Source organism: Amphiura filiformis, chromosome 20, assembly GCF_039555335.1.
Source record: "Amphiura filiformis chromosome 20, Afil_fr2py, whole genome shotgun sequence".
Lineage (NCBI taxonomy): Eukaryota > Metazoa > Echinodermata > Ophiuroidea > Amphilepidida > Amphiuridae > Amphiura > Amphiura filiformis.
In genome coordinates this window covers 31,186,157-31,204,189 of record NC_092647.1, presented here as the reverse complement: position 1 = coordinate 31,204,189, position 18,033 = coordinate 31,186,157, and the positions used below count along the sequence as shown (strand labels likewise).

The 18,033-nt window shown below is 36.8% G+C and overlaps 1 protein-coding gene across 1 annotated transcript; it reads right to left on the bottom strand.

The window, feature by feature from the left end:
- Positions 1–2,741: 2,741 nt before the first annotated feature.
- Positions 2,742–10,563, bottom strand: LOC140142745 (deoxyribonuclease-1-like). Its single transcript, XM_072164737.1, has 8 exons — positions 10,388–10,563; positions 9,948–10,036; positions 8,914–8,997; positions 8,075–8,181; positions 6,997–7,109; positions 5,969–6,123; positions 5,717–5,804; positions 2,742–2,807 (listed from the first exon to the last, which is right to left on the bottom strand). The coding sequence occupies exons 1-8, from the start codon at positions 10,523–10,525 to the stop codon at positions 2,760–2,762; spliced, it is 822 nt and encodes a 273-aa protein (XP_072020838.1). The 5' UTR covers positions 10,526–10,563; the 3' UTR covers positions 2,742–2,759.
- Positions 10,564–18,033: the final 7,470 nt, after the last annotated feature.

Below are 18,033 nucleotides of genomic sequence, written 5' to 3'. Positions count from 1 at the left end.
TAACAGGGGCGTAGCAAGAGCATCAAGGGCTTTGGAGGCCCCGAATTCATGTGCCGAAGAAAGCATGTGCACTCAAGTTAATGGCCAAGTTTTGGTTTACGTATAATATAGAGGGCGACAAACATATTTTGTTCCGATGTTACTAGGATATTTGCGAGCAAAGCACGCGAAAAATTCAATTTCAGACTATTTTAGCCCAGATCAACATAAATTATGCCATTTAAATGCGCGCGAAGCACTGAAAATGTTACAATTTTGCCCTATTTTGGCCAAAAAACATGCTGTTATTGGGGTTTAAATGAAAGATGCATAGGCCAATTTTGGGGACCCTGGACCCGGGCCCATCTGGCCCAATGGGAAATCCGGCCCTGCTCTCCATTATCAGCCCTTATTTACTTTTCACTTTTGTGCTCGGTCGGGGCTCCTGAGGCCCTGAACCCTCGGGCCCATGGACTTCGTCCACCCTGTCCCCCGCTTGCTACGCCCCTGCTTATTAATATTCATAAGCTCAAAAATATTCATAACACGAATAAACGCTCCAGCATACTGACATAATAGTTCTTTCATACGAAATGCCATTTCAGAATCTTGACTCGCTGATGCTTTGTGGTTCATAATAAGGTGTGAAATTGGCATAACAGTCATGATTGATTTACGGTTATACATATATGTGACTGGACACCACGAATCAGCCGTAAATTCGGCTCCCGGTCAATTTTGTTTTATTTCGTGTTCAGAAAATATATATCATAAGCTTTAAAATGGTATATCATTTGACTTCAAACGATATCCAGAAGCGGGGTTATGGTTTGTTGAACTCTGTTCCTTCAACAAAATTGTATCTTTTTTCGATTCTGCATGTGTCTCCTTTTCCACATTTCTGGTAATAAATATCAAACAGTCATAATTGGCGGTCATTTCAAATCATCCCCAAATCAACGAGGTTCAGGAATGTCCTCTCATTGTTAATTGTTGATTATACACACCTAGATAAAATACAATGCTTTGTTATCCACCACTTTAACAGGATTTAGCTAAAGCAAACAAAGACAAGAACTATTCTATAGAAATAGGTAGAAGCTTATTATCCTCTTCAGCAATAGGATTATTGATTGGTTTAAACAGTGTTTGATGAGATACTTGTCGCACCGAATTGAGATAGCTATGAATACGACCTTCACGCTTATTTTACACTGTAACTCTAAACTCATAATACAATTTACCGAGTTTACGGCTCATTCGTAGAGTTTACGGCTCATTCGTAGTGTCCACTCACATACAGGGTGAGTCAAAAAAAGTAAAGAATCGATATTTATGTAAGAACCATGTTGAACTTTCCAATTATTGAAAGTTTCAATAAATGCCACACTCAATAGTCACGTGTTGTGAAAAAATGAAGTCAATCACATCCACCGTTTAATTTTTATGAGTCCTTTTGCTACGATACCCAATTTCATTATTTGTCCACGAGGTACCATGTATTTTGAATGAGAGCACACAATGCACGATAAAGGCACCAGCTCTGAAACCGACTTTAAATTAAATAAGGTAGATTTTGCGTTATTCTAATTTTTTTCTGTTCAAACAAACTTTCTAACATTACTTTAAGTCCTTCATACCTCACTCGACTCCAACTCCAGTTTTTTTTTTAAATCCCAATATGTCCAACTTACTGGATATTTTATAATTCACTCCACTTCAATTTCCGCGCATTTCATTTCGACATTTGAAAAATCCGCCTACAAATGTGTATGTTTTTGATAGAGAATAAACATCTTTTAAAATGAAAATAACAACAAATAATGTTTCTTTTCCTTGAACAAGACCAAGGACAATAACAATTTGGGTGTTGCATTTTATTTCAATGCCAATGAGGTTAAGAAAATAGCAGTTGTTCCAAATCTACTTTACACAGAGTGGGCTGACATTCAAATTTTAGATGTTTCTTGGACAAACATTAAAATTGGGTATCGCTATTAAATGTGTCATAAAACAAAACGGTAAATGCTAATTCCTCGGTTTTTTTCACACAAAATCACTAATGGATATATCATTTATAACATGTTTTAAAACCTAAAAGGTTCAAATCGGTTCTTAAATAAAAATGGATTCTTTTCTCTATTGCACTTTTTTGACTCACCCTGTATGTATTTATTTTACTTCCAATTTATTTAAATCTATTTTAATTTGTTATATTATTTTCCTGTTGTGCTGCCATAGGTATATATATAACTATAAGTGGCATCTGAAACGACAACAAATAAGAAATCATCATCATTATTATCTTCATCATCATCATCATCATCATCTCATCATTATGGTCGTTACCGTCATCCTCCTCCTCAGCATTATCATCACTAACAAAATTATCATCGTTATCATTATTACCATCAGCACTATCACCACCAATAACAACATCTTCATTATTGTCGTCATCATCAAGCAGAAGCAAAATTAATATCATTATTATCACAACCTGTATGATCGGCGTCATGTTCTACTTTATTTTCTACATCTCCTTTTTCTTCTTCGTTTACTTTCCTCGTATACTTATCACGACATGTAAAACTCTTTTGTGTCCGTTCAGAGAAGTATACATGCCTTTACCAAATATTTTAAAACCTAATTATGTTTATTCATCAAATATTATAGGTACCCAACTATGGTACCCAACTATTAAGGTTTTAAACAGTCGGGTATGCCGTATCCAGTGTGCAAATAAGAACCTCTATAGTGCTTACCTCTTCTTCACATCATTTCTAGTCGATAGTCATTTCAACCGGATAGTGATCACTGACAGCGCTAGCCTTAAGAATGATAATGAAAAATGTAACGTTCTTTCAAAAATGTGTCGTCACTCAAAATTATTATTGTAATTGAAACGCTTGTGATTAGTGTATATTCAAATACAAATTAAGAAAATGAAGTGTTATACTAAAGTTCTGGGGCCACATTCTTGTAACAATACCATGTATACTATGGGGCTTGCATTAATGTACCATTGCGTGGAACTATATATAGCCCCTTAGGAATGGTTATGAGGATGCAGCCCCTGATTTCCAGTGTCCGTTGGGCGACGATCCGCTATCCCTATTGACCTAAAGAGCGCCATCTCTAAATTTCGCTTTCTCTGTATCACTAATGTGTAAATGCAATGAGGATAAAATGTGCGCTATTTCTAATACAGAAAAGGGTTCGCTTTACTAGTACCTAACGGTCCGCTACTTCTAAGGTTCGATATCACTATAAGGCTCACTAGTCTAGTTCTGGATATCACTAATTTCGCTATCACTAATTTTCATTAAGGTTCGATATCTCTAATTTTAAAGAAGGCTCGTTATCTCTAATTTTAGAAATAGCCGGGGAAATAGCGAGCCTTATTTAAAAAAATTGAAAGAGGTGCTGCGGTGCACATCCCTGGAGTTGACATGGAATGGCTCAGTAATAGTACAACTGCTCTAGGCAAGAATGATACCAAACTAGCCCTCGTTTCAACTTTTCTGTTTCGGGAGCTCTATTGTTCAGAAACGAAAACGCAAGGGATTAACGGATGGTGTGTAAGTTGACGTCATTGTTACGTTTGGGGCATCATGCTTCTCATTTGAAGAGGTAATAATAGGTGCTGTCAATCACACTTATGTCTGTCAATAAAGGTTGGATAAGTCAATTATATGCAACACTGGCGTCTCAAGTGGGCAATCTTACTCACTCTTACTTACATCCGGTCCGAACGCAAATTTGATGTCATTATGGTCCATATTACTATGACATTTAAAAAAAGGACCCCTGCTTCTTTTCCTCTCGCTTTCTTCTCTTTCTAGTCTGTCTGTCTCTCCCCCTCCCCAACTCTCACCTGTGCCATCTTTTGAATTATTAGTCCAGTCAATCTAAACAAATTAGTGGTGTCACCCATCACTAATTGCAACATAATTTTTTTCACTTTTATACATTTTAGAGATGTCCACTGAACATCATACCAAAAATATACTAAAATATACTTGGTGGAAAGGTAGTTTTTGGCGGAAAAGGTCATACAGGGGACAAATTTCAAAATTGCTTTAATCTTTTTAAAAACTATACCAAAGCATTCCTCTAGTCTCAAGGATTCAGAAAAAGTATAGTTTGTCATATCTGTGATGTACCATTCTCAAGTTATAAGCAAAAAGGTCAAAGGTCAAATTTTGTGCTCCACGTGGGTCAACTTCGAAAAAATGCTCCGATCTCCTTGAAAATGGTCTCAATGTGTTCGTCCTTTAAAAACACTCCAAAATAAGAATAGTTTGCCATATCTTGGATGTTTCGTTACCTAGGTAGCAGGGTAAAAGAGGTCATTGACCATTGAACTCTATTGACCCGACCTAGTTTTCGATGTTACGCATGTAATTAAACAACCTAAACAGTGCAAATATTCTTTAAATGAATTATGTTTACAAGCCGAACAATTTGAGACCATTTTGGTTAAAATCAGACAATTTTTAGTTTTTTGACCTCTGTTGAACTCAACATTTGACCTTTTTGGTTATAACTCAAGAACCGTACATCACAGATATGGCAAACTATATTTTTTCTGAATCCTTATGACTAGAGGAATAATTTGGTATAGTTTTTAAAATGATTGGAGCGATTTTGAAATTTTACCCCTATATGACCTTTTCCCGCCAAAAACTACCTTTCCACCAAGTATATTTTAGTATACTTTTTGTATGCTGTTCAGGGGACATCTCTGACATTCATAGGAGTGAAAAAAATTCTGTTGCAATTAGTGGTGAGTCAAAACCCACTTTGACTGGACTATATGTGGATATCTGAATTATATTGGATGTTGTATTTCCTTTACCCTTCTCCCCCTCTCACTGTTTTAGCAGTAGGGCTATGATCAACGTGGAAAAATCAAAATCAACGGAATAAACTCCTCCCTGCTCTGCTCGCCCCCTCTCTTCTCTCGATCTCCTCTCCTCCCCTCCACCAGATCATCTCCTCGTCTCATCATCCCCACTCTCTCAAATAATATACATTTAAAATAGATTTGAGTCTGGCAATTTTGGAGAAGAGGCAGGGGTCCTTTTTTTTTAAATGTCATAGTAATATGGACCATAATGACACCAAATTTGCGTTCGGACCTGATGTAGGCCTATCCTGCCTAGTTAAATGACTGACATGAGTAAGATTGCCCACTTGAGACGCCAGTGTTGCATATAATTGACTTATCCAACCTTTATTGACAGCACCTATTATTACCTCTTCAAATGAGAAGCATGATGCCCCAAACGTAACAATGAAGTCAACTTACACACCATCCTACTTAATCCCTTGCGTTTTCGTTTCTGAACAATAGAGCTCCCGAAACAGAAAAGATGAAACGAGGGTAGGTTTATCCATGCTGATCATGAGACCAAAATAGGTACATTGATGGATGGAGGATGGCTTATAATAGATAATACCACACAGGGCAGCTACCGCAGCTATCGCCAGAAACTACACAATCAACACACTGATGGCAGGATGGAGGAAGGAATGGTTTGGAACACAATGTCCAGTCAACTACACACAGGCTCCGATCACAGATGCCAACGTGAAGTCAAGTGAACACACTGATGGATGGAGGATGGCTAAAGTTGATACACAGCACAGGGCAGCTATTGCTTCTTACTACACCTTACTATACAATCAACACACTGATGGCAGGATGGAGGTAGGAATTGATTTTATTACTTACCTCTGTAGGTGTCAAATTATAGAAGGCGTCATAGTAGAACACAGACGCACTATGCGCAGTGCACATTAAGCTGCCTGTCACCACCAACCTGTAAAAAGTAGATCATCTTTAAATCTTAATGACATAACAAACTGATTATACCACAAGTAGCAAAAAATTACAATTACAGATTTTTGAAGATTTTCTGACCAAGTGATGAGAGCTAAACAATAAATTGTATATTTTTGTTAAAGGAGTGCACGCAGAACTTACCTATCGTAAGCACAGTCCGATGAACTCGTTGCTGTGTCTACCCAGTCGGAAAGCAACCAATGGAAGCGACTTTGAGTTCGCAGTCGGATATTCTCCCAATGATTACTCCCGACATAACTGCAGCCAGCGTTAAAATCGCCAACTATCGCCACATCCTAAAACATCACAACACACATAAAACGCTGATTGATTCAGCTATTTATTTCAGTTGAAAATTTCAACTGCATTGAAATCCATACACCCTTTGGAAGACATGACCTTAATCTTGCCTGTCTTCTATGGGGATGTATGGATTTTATTTGGAATAGCTAGCCCATTGCCCGGCCCATTGTAATAATTCCCTTCATTTATGGTCTTGGTCACGGCTTAGGGCCTCGGTCACCCACCTTTGCACAGTATTTTTGTGGGACCTGCGAACACATCAGACACAACAAGGCCAAATTGCATCCTGAATAGGCCTACGACATGTACGAGGAATGTCCTGATGATATCAGATAATTTTGATTGGTTGAAATTCGCGATATAGTACCAACTGTATGGCAAATTCCTCGTATTCAGAATGCAATTTGGTGTGTCTGATGTGCTCTCAGGTCTCACAAAAATACTGTGCAAAGGTGGGTGACCGAGCCCCTAAGCCGTGTTCACACCCTGTCCGAACCCCCGAATTCGCCCTCGAATTTTCTGACACCTCAAATTTTCAGACTCCTTTTGCACACGACTAATGTAAGTTCAACTTCTTTCATAAAAGATGCATTGTTGTTCAGTTTCGTGTATAGGCCTACCCCGAAGTTCTTTACAACAGCCGCTGAAGAATTGTGAACATTGGAAAGAATCAATACTTATGTTAAGGTTTGGTGAGCGCCATGAATGTGAAATGTTGTTCAGGACGAATCTGTAAACCAGTTTACGTTTAAGGTCTTGGTATTTGCACCTTTTTTTTCTTAAAATTTACCCCTCCGCTCCCATTCTAAAGACTTGCCAATTCATTTTTAGGGCATGAGCTAGTGGTCAAACTAAACAAAACTCACCTCTATCCCCCATGTTGCAACCACATCGTCATAGACATCCGCCAGATAATCTAGTTCTGCAACAGCGTCACTCGGTTTAGTATGGATTGCCATCACGGCAAAATCTTGCTGCTCTGCAAATATAACGTTGACGTTAGAATCACAAATAATAATGTTCTTTGCCCGGCGATAATAGGCCTACATTATAATTTTGGTGGATCTATGATGCTAACTGCGGAACCGGAAAAGGGGGTACTCTACCAGGAGGATCAGGTCACAGTTCGAGAAGAGAAGAGACACCGCCGACGGCCATTTGCGGGAGCAATAGTCGCAGTGGCGGCGCCAGGACTTTTTTCGGGGGGCATTAGGGGAATGTGAACTTCAGGGGAGGCAAAATCAACAAATAGTGCGCAAAATTACCGCAAAAAGTGGGAATTTTCGTAATTTTTCGACATGTTGTAATGATAGATGCAATAAATATGGGATGGATGAACTAAAGGTCAAACAACAAAATCACATACATCAAATCCATCAAAGAACACGTACATCTTCACCCTCCCCCCGCACATACACATATCACTCAGAACGTTACTGACCAGTTTCTATTGTTATGCATAGTCGCGGTAACAGTCGATCGAGACATATTGAAATCAGCCTAATTCAGAGATACACCTTTTTGCTATGAAATTAATTTTCTCGGTCAAATATCTGAATATAAAGCAATATGTTTTTCTTTAGTAATGTCAGTTAAAAACACAGTGCTTAGATATACCTTTTTTTTTTTTTTTACCTTGGTGTTAAAATTAGGCATCAAATTGTTTGAACCCTGTGGAGCCCTTATTGAACCAGAACCATGCATCACAGATAGACTTCAGTATACTTTATCTGAATCGTTTTGACCACATGAGTACTTTGATATTCTTTTGAACGAAATCTGATCAATTTTGAAATTTGACCCCTGTATGACCTTGATGGAGCCATAACTCTTTTGGGAGCAAAGTGCAGCCTGAATCTTGCTTCATGGCCAACATTCATCCTGGGAAAAAGTATCTGGGCGCTAAAACATCAAGCCTGGTTACCAAAATATAAAGTGTATTACCTGCTGAGTCATCCACTGCAGTGAAGCGTACAATCATGGGTTCCCTTTCAAACTCATCATTGGGCTCTGCATACTCGTAATATCCCGTAGGTGTCAAGGTAGCTTTTCTAAGAAGAAGGGATAAACTTGAGACTAAAACTAATATGGTTATTTAAAACCCGGAGCTTATTATGTCAATTCTCTTTATAGAATAGGATTTGCTGCCTACTGAAATAAGACTGTCACTTTTATTTGCTATCTACAGAAGTTAGCTGTGATCGTAACGTTAGTTAATCTACTTACTGTCAGTCACATAAATTTGCTATCTACTGAAGATAGCAGACATACTTGACCGTTATCTGCTGGCGTGACAATATAGCTGACAAGTGGCGTATAGCGTGAGTCATTCAAGTGGGTGTGGGGTGCACTTGCCGTTTTTCGGCATGTTTTATTGGGATTTTTCAAAATGTTCACTGAATAAAATAAATATATCGAGGGATTAGGCCAAAAAAAAGGCTCGTCTCAAAGCTTGCGCGCGCGTTTGTAAAATCCCACGATTTGACAAACAACAAATGCGGAATTTTTTTATTTCAAAAAAAAAAAAAAATTATAGTTTTTTCCAGAAAAATCGGCGAAAATCAGACTTTTTCTCAAAATACCATGAAAAAAGTCGGGAATAAAAAAAAAATCGCATTTCGCATTTGTTTTTAAATTTCTCGTGAGCTTTGAGACAACCCTTTTTTTTTGGCCTTAGGGCAAGAATTTGGCAAAATCTGCAATAGCTACCAGGTGTCATTAAATTTAAATTATGTACAACATAGAATGCAAAAATGTTCATGTCTATAGGGCCCTATACATACTTGTACATGAAAACGTATTCCTCCTTGTAAGATGTGCGTCCTACTCTTGAGCCAATGGTCATGTTATACTCATCAGCAGAATATCTATACATCACGTGGATAAAAATGTTATCATAAAAAACTTGGTGAACTCACATTATTGTTGTGAATTGTTAAAGGTTTTTTGTTTTGTTGTTGTTGTTTTTTGGGTGTGTTTTTTTTGCAGTTTCATGCTGGCGTAGAATTGGAATTCTTTACCAAATTCCATCAAACAGATCACCAATTTGACCCAATTTAAAAAAACCGTCAAAAACATCTGATGGATCAAGCCATAAGAACTGAGCAGAGATCTTTCATCAGGTATTGATGGGGTTTGATCTTTTCCCTTTTGGTCGTAATGTATGTGCAATATATGGGATTTGGGTGTTATTTATTTATTTTATGTGCAATATTTTGGGTTTGGGAGTTATTTATTTATTTGGTTCTGTTGCCTGATCTGCTTGTTTCCCCCATTTCTTTTTTTCTTTAAGGACCCCAATGGAAATAAGCCTCAATTTTATTGAGGCTTTTTGGGCTACACTCGTCTGGTGTTTACTCCATAATCCATACATTTCGTTGCTATATCTGGTTTTTCATGCAATTGACCACATCTTGTATGTATTTATAATGTTTGTTTTTTTTATCATATGTGCTGATATATTCTTTATGTGAGTACTGAATAAATATGAATGAATGAATGAATGAATGTAGAAAACTGACAGTTACTGGAATATTGGTACAAAAGATACGTGGCTCTTTAAAATTCGCCAACTCTTTTGCAACTATTAACAATTTGATTTTAATCATTATTAGGACATAGGCTAATTGACATCCTTGTCAGTCTTATTACTATAGCTGCCTTCTTTAAGGATGATAGACTATGGAGCTGATATATCGATGATATTATATTCCTCGGCATGCTCGGAGCGAGGGTTATTCTGCATATACATCGAAATTAAAAATAATGCAATCTTAATTTTCCATTTTTTTAAGTTGCACATAATAGCAATACTTACGCGTTTACATCATTAAGTAAATCAACAATAGCTTCACCAGATGCGTCCCTCAATTCTTGAATGACAACGAGATCGTAACGAGTTATGATCTGAGGAGGAATCAAATTAAGAGACATGACGCTATAATAATTTCGATTCCAGAAAAATGCAGCATTATTTTTTTTCCGATTTATAAAAATGTTATCCTGTTTTGCAAAACGAAACATAGCTATCCTTTACAATTAATTGTTTAAACTTATGATCTCAACACAAAATTAAGAAAAATAGGGCAATTGCCGAAAAACGGCTTGTGCCCCCTTCCCAAAAATCAGGTCGCGGGTGCTGGTCCCAATTTTGGTTGGTGCCCCCCCCCGATGCATCTGATACATGTATGCGGGGAAGAAATCAGAACTTGAAGACCTTAAAATAAAAAATAAATTCGACAAACGATACTGACTTACTTTGACGAGTATATCGACAACTTCTGGTTTCCCCATCTTAGTCACTCCAAGAGTTTTGATATTGAAAGCTGCCATGTTCAGTGTCGCATATGAAAATGCAGCTATATAAGCCAACATGAAAACACAGAGCCACTTCATCTTGGAATCAGAGATGTTTTCTTTTTCATAAACAGAATTTGGTTTAGTCCAGCACAGCCCAGCTCTAGGAGATGTGTGTCAACTGATTATTAACGGTCAGACGGACAGATGAAAATATGGCCCTACTATGATCCTAATATCATATACTGTATTCGCGTAAATAAGCGAAAGACCCAACGACGTAATTTGACGATTCTATCATTTTGGAGAGGGTTTAGTTTATTGAATTTAATGTAAAAACCAGGAGGGGGATACTTTTTATTTTTTGACGGGGTGTGCTGCCCGAGATAGGACCTAAAATAACTCCTCGGGGGAAAATGATTGCGTTCAAGTTGCGTGAATCAAAGTATCAAAACCCCTCCCCCATTTTTACTGAAAATTAAATATGGACCCATTTCTAAGGATCCCCCCATTTTCCCGGTTTTTTTGGGAGTACAAAAGTCAATCATTCCATAGGCCTACTGTTAAGGGCTGGGGTATGGGCAAACTTGAAGTACAGATAACTGGAGAGAACGAGTTGTCACAGACCACAGCGGCAGGTATAGTGACTGGGGCCGCCGAGTGCGAATTTGTATTTATTTTGAAAGGTTCATGTTTGTTTTAAATTTTGGGACGTTTTTCCAAAATTTGATATTTTTGGTGATATTTAAAAAAACGACATACCAAAGACAAATCTTTGGACACATACTTTGTTATTATTAATACAATTATTTTCGACATACCTACGTTACCATTTGCTTTGGTGATTTACTAATATCATATATTTTGTGACTGCAATTTATCGTTTTCAATGCGTTTTAAGCTTACCATGAAATTAACGAGGATATCTGGAAATGCTTCCTTTAGAATTTCAGTCTGATCGTCGGCTTTTGCAGGCAACAGAATGCAGACTGGCTCACGGTAAATTCCTCTAGGTGGGTCTCTCTACGATATGATTACTTTGAATTCATTGTAACAAGATTATAATAACTGTATACAGGGTTCGTACTGTAAGCTGCGTTTGGAAAAGCTGTAGTCTTTGGCGCCGTATAAATATCTCTAAAAAGGGCACGACTTGCGAGAGTGTTTTCATATTTCCCGCATGAAAGCTTGCGTCTACGCCTGTATACTATACTAATATGGATACGTTGGTTGGCCATTATCAAACATGTTCTGTGATTGGCTCCTGCTTGAGATATCACTTTGTATTATATTTGCCCTACCTATCAGCAAGCCGGCCAATGACTGACCTTATTATAGACTTGATTGAACACTCTTAATCTGTTATAACAAAGCATAAAGATAAAAGATGATTGGTTTAGCAGCTGGTCACTACATAATCCTACAGGAAATACAGTAGTTTGACCAGGGCTATGACACTCTATTCACGTGGTTTCTTTTCCAACGCTAAAAGATTACGAATTTTGGTGGTTTGTAAATGAAAAGTGTCCGCACTATCGATTGATTACGTAACTGTTATGAATAACTTATTAGTTTTTCAATGCAATCGCCTCGACCCATTAATACATATTATCTGTATTTATCAAAGTACTTGGAATAGCAATCTGGTGAGTTCACTGAACTACGCCCAAATACTGATGGAGTTTTAATGGCGCTAATCCTCTCCATACACAGATGAACAAATACAATAGGAGAAGGTCAACACATATGACCTCCTATATGACATGTTATATGAGATGTACAACAACCTGAATATCATAAAGATCAGTGTTCGTTTGTGCATATGAACTGCATATTTACAATACTAAATATTACTCGTTATATATTATGTCAAATATTGGTATTATGACAACACGGTATATACATTGTATATAAAACGACTAATAGATCCTATTATATCACTCATACATAAATTCTAGACATTTCATTGGTTGATTACCATTTGCCATTTTTACTATCACCCTCTCCGTGTGATAGTCTTTACCATCATGTGCTCTGGCGTAGTGCAGAGGATGATTTAAGGAAGCCCCATCATGCACTGTAAAAGTGTTATCACTAGAGTTTCAACTGCCACTTTACTTTTCAAATCCCATTGAACTCTGTGCAAAAGATGTTGTTTTAGAATTGCCCGTGTGTCATTATTAGTTACTCGATTTCAGATTTAAAGTGATGTATGCATGAAGGATAATCCACACCTTCTGTAGATAACATAAAATGTGAAATCGACCAACCTTTAGATGGTGTTCTTATTGTAAATATATCTGTCCAAATTCAAATTTAGCCATGCACGTGTGTATGCAGTGGGCGGGCAGTGGTGTCATGTTCATTCACACAGCTGTGCTAACCGCAAGACTTGCTGGGAAGTGCTTAAATCATCCTCTGGGCGTAGTGCGCCTGCGCAAAGCCGTGCGCTGACTCTTGGACTCGCCGATTTAGTTATGGGGTGGACCCCAAAATGTGAAATATATCACGGCAAAACATGGTGTTATGATGATGAAAAAATGTATTTCCTACCTTAAATAGTATTTTAGTAATAGAATTTATGCATGAGTGATATAAAACAAATATTAACTGTCTTAAATTCGTGTAATGGTCGAAATATAATCACTCGGTGAAAGATGTATTGTTCCATTCCACTCGCCGTTCCGGCTCGTGGAATGGAACAATCCATCTTTCGCCTCGTGACTATATTTCGACCATCACACTCAGAGGATGATTTAAGCACTTCCCAGCAAGTCTTGCGGTTAGCACAGCTGTGTGAGTGAACATGACACCACTGCCCGCCCACTGCATACACACGTGCATGGTTAAATTTGAATTTGGACAGATATATTTACAGTAAAAACACCTTTAAAAGGTTGGTCGATTTCACATTTTATATTATGTACAGAAGGTGTGAATGATCCTTCGTGCATACATCACTTTAGATCTGAAATCGACCAACTAATAATGACACACGGGCAATTCTAAAACAACATCTTTTGCACAGAGTTCAATGGGATTTGAAAAGTAAAGTGGCTGTTGAAACTCTAGTGATAACACTTTTACAGTGCATGATGGGGCTTCCTTAAATCATCCTCTGATCACACTCATAGACAGTTAATATTTGTATACTATCATGGCGTCAGGTCATTGGTTCATCATATCCCGTATGTTTCTTAAAATTCATTCATATTTGAGACAAATTTCTGTGCCCATTTTATAGGCGTACAGGTGGATCCGGTTTTTTTGTCATTTTCATTTCTTTTTGATGAAAGAATTAAGGTTTTCCACTGCACGGAGGCCACTATGTGATACTAATTTAATGCTATTTGTAAATGAATGCGGATTCCCGGTTGTTGTTTTTCCACAGTGTGACAACTGTCCACCCATCCAGACAACATCATCACACAATAAAACGTCTGTATTTGTACGATGAGTAAATATTAAACTGAACTTTGCCTTGGAACATTGTGTAAGATAGTGTAAGATTTTGTGGGCGCCCTCAACATTATTATCCTCTTTGTATCCGTAAATGACATGGCATAGACTGTGTGAATTCTATGAAGACTACTTATACATGGGGTCATATCCATGGACACAAGTAACGATAATTGACAACACGATACGCGACTGTATTTAGGGAGGCTAACCACTAATAATTAATAATGCCGGGTAGGGCCTACTCCTGGGCGACTCGTGTGGGCAAGGACGCTTTAATAGGACGGTGACCAAATGAGTCTCAAATTTCACCGGGGAGAGGGGAGGGGCACTCAAGTATGATAATGTAGGCCTATACGCATGTGTGGCCAACTTATTTAAACACCCCCCTAAAACGAGTTTTACCCTACCAGCAAATTTAGGATCAATAGGCCTAACTTAATACACTAAAGGAAGTTTGGATGAGAAAACGGACATTTTGATGAGAAACGGCCAAAATGGTGAGAATTTAAATTTTCTCATTCTTTTGGATGAGAAACTTCCTGGTGTGTGTGTCAATCATTATTGTCTTATTAAAATCCGGGACTTTGGTTGACCTGTGCTAGACTCCAGCACATGTTAATGACGCAAAGACAGTTGTGGTAACACCATGGTCGCAGACCCGCAAAAAAGCTCAAAAACAGATAGTAATGAAACCAGTTTTTATTTTCCTTGCTCTAGCGAGTTCACAGAGAAGGTGTTTCTAGTACAATGCAGCGTCGGACTCTAGCTGAGAGCGTAGCCTGAGTCCAAACGGACTCCAAGAAGAGCTCTCCATACACAAATGAACAAACACAAAGGAAAGTAGTCTCCTCCGTGACCAGCTTGATTTCGATGGAGCGAAACCAAATTGGCTGCAGAGGAGACGGGTAATTTTGCCATGCAAATGAGGTGAGTGCCCTCTCAAGAATAACTACTAGGGTGATTCACAAAAAATGAAATTGGTATTTTTCAACGGGACACCCCCTCATTTTGTTCATTTTGGTAATAAAATCATACCTGCAAAATATGAAAAAATTCAAAAAAGTTTAGGGGTGCTACCGGTCAATGAACTTTTGTACACAAAGTCAATGGGATTTATGAGCCATTTTCTTTACAACACAAAAAAAGCCATGTTAATTTTCCTGATTGTGCCAAAAATATTTGATCATAGTGTGAGTAATGTCCTTAAAATAAATGCTAAAGAAAATTGTAAAAATGTTAACCCGCTTTCCAGAAAATTGCATTTTTGTTAAAACTGTTACATTTGGGGCAAGGCAGTTGCTGGAACAGCCAAAATATTATGGTACTTGGCTAATATAAAGTTGTGTTTATGGGGCTCTAGTTCTTTCTTTTTTTTAAATGTTTTTTTTTGTTGTTTCTTTGTTTGTTTTTGCTTTGTTTTGTTTTTATTTGATCTTGATTATGTGTTGTTTTGTTTTGTTTTGTTTTGTTTTGTTTTTGTTCTGTTATGTTTTGTTTTTGTCTTGTTTTGTTTGTTTTTACTTGATCATAATTATGTTTCCTATATCAGATATTGTATTTTGTTTGTTTTCTCAGAGCATGTAGGTCTAGTGTAGAAAACTCAAGATAGTATGATTTTTTCTTTTTGTCTTTGTGTTTTTTTTTTTGTTTTTTTTGTTATGGTTTTGATTTTTTTGTTTTGTTTTTGTAGTATGTATGTCTTAATTAAATTAAAAGATTTGCTGTTGTGTGTTAAGTACGTTCGCAAATAAGTTTATTTCATCAAAGTTTCTTTATTCAAGTATTGAATGTGTGTAGGTTTGTAATTTTATGTAAGTGTAGTGTAATGTTTAATGTGTAATCCAGTAGTAAATGTGTCTTAGCCACTCTAGCTCTTGTCACAAGTACCTTGCACAAGGTGTAGTTTTGAACTGGCCACTATCCAATGTTGTGACCCCAATTTATATACATTTCTTTTCAACCATGGTGAATCTAATCCTTCCTGTGGTCATTCAATTCAAACAATACAAATCTTCATCAGGTATGGCCATAATGACCACCCCTGATACAGATGTATGGATTTTGATAGTTACTATTACATAAGATTTCAAAAGCTGGTATCACCATTGGGGTAAACTAATATGTGAAGAATTTTAATCTTTTTTTTTATCAACAGTTCAGTTCAATAAGGTATAAATTTGGGGTGCTTGGTGGGATTCCAAGGGATATCCCAGGGTATTCTTTTCTTGAGCTACACTCCCTCTGTCACTTTTGAAACATTTTTTATTATTACAGTCAACTATGAACTTTAATTTGGTAAAAACCCATGTTTTCACAAAGATAGGTATATCATTGAACATTTACTTCAGTTTTGCAAGCCTGGTAGACTTTTTAGGCCCTGAAATAAGCGTTTGAAATTTTGGACAAAAAAAAATCCCATTGACTTTGTGTACAAAAGTTCATTGACCGGTAGCACCCCTAAACTTTTTTGAATTTTTTCATATTTTGCAGGTATAATTTTATTACCAAAATGAACAAAATGAGGGGGTGTCCCGTTGAAAAATACCAATTTCATTTTTTGTGAATCACCCTAATAACTACTCTCTGGTTTGACTATGTAGTGAAATACCCATTATTGATTATTCGCGGATATTAAAAGCACAGCTCCTTTGTGTGTATAGCAGAAAATTATAAATAATAGAATGTTTGGAATTGTGTAACTAAAATATATACTAACTGCATTCTGCATTATGTATTTATTTATGCCTATTTATTCATTTATTTACTGACTTATTTATTCATTTGGTCGATTAGTAAGTAATTAGTAATTTTCCATGATTCATCGGTTTATTATTGATTGTTGATAACTTGAAAACTGAAAACTTGATTGATTGATTGATCGATTGATAGCCATTTTACATAATATTCCTAGTTTATGTGGAACGTCTATTTGAATAACATCCTACATCATGACATTAGATAAATATCAGCATTGATTTATTCTATGCAGCAATATCAAGGACTACTATCAAACTTTTCGCAGCTTATAGTAGTTAGTTGGCTTAGTTGTAACCGATAGGTCCCCATTTGAATTTGGATTTGGAAGATACCTTCTCTTAAATAACAGTATTGCGAACCACCAGCATACATAACTCGATGTAGAGAGTCTTTCCTATTCAGAGGAAATATTGCAATTACACACCTTATTGCCTTTTAACAATAACCATTGACACTAGCACATATCAGAGAAGATGTAAGAAAAGGATGGAGAACAGAATTATATCCTTGAGATAATTCCGTAGGTAATCCTGTTGCACCTATCATAGTCCTTTATTCTCAAGTGGTGGGCTAACCAACAGTTAACAATGAGAGGAAATTCCTGAACCTAGTTCAGTTGGGGATGATTTGAAGTGACCGCCAATTATGACCATTTGATATTTAATACCAGCAATGTGAAAAAAAGAAAGAAATAATGTAGTGTCAAAATAATGTACCCTTTTACGGAAGGAGCAAAGTTTAACAAGTTATAACTCCGCTACTGAAGTACGAATGTCAGCGGCGAATGTCAGGTTATTATTTCCCAGTCTTTAAAAAAAATTGCAGGCAGAGGTGGGAATCGATCTCGGTACCTCCAGGTTAAACAGCACTGTGAAAGACCATTAGACCAACTAAATATCTGTTGTGAGATGTGTGACATTAATCTTTGATATTGCTTAATGGAACAAATCGCGGAATTAAATCAGTAATAAAAGAAATAGATTCTTATATAGCGGTCAAATTAGATAAAAGGGGAAATATTTGTCCCTGCTCGAAAGAAAATATAGGTTAGAAAATTATCAAATAAATTTAAATTACAAATTGAGATTTTATATTTCTTTCTTTCACGAGGCGACATTATCACAGACAAACACTGTATAAGCTAAAAACTCGACGCTCATCACTAGATGCTGTCATTTAGCTCAATGGTAGAGCATCAGACTGCTGATATCAATATCGTTGGTTCGAGTCCTCCTGCCAGCAATGGTTATATTTATGATTTTAATGCTACGCTAAAATTTGTTCAATTTATTTATTTATTTATTTATTTATTTATTTATTTGTTTTTGTTTATTTATGTAAATAATTTGATATATTTGAAAGAGGTATTTGAGCAATTTTATAATCCT

Bases quoted from the DNA above. Each gene is read 5' to 3' on its own strand.
- LOC140142745 (XM_072164737.1), bottom strand. From the start codon at position 10,525: ATGAAGTGGCTCTGTGTTTTCATGTTGGCTTATATAGCTGCATTTTCA. The intron at 10,037-10,387 runs GTAAGTCAGTAT...ATTCCTCCTCAG, and splicing joins TTGTCGATATACTCGTCAAA to ATCATAACTCGTTACGATCT. The intron at 5,805-5,968 runs GTAAGTTCTGCG...TACTTTTTACAG, and splicing joins TCGGACTGTGCTTACGATAG to GTTGGTGGTGACAGGCAGCT.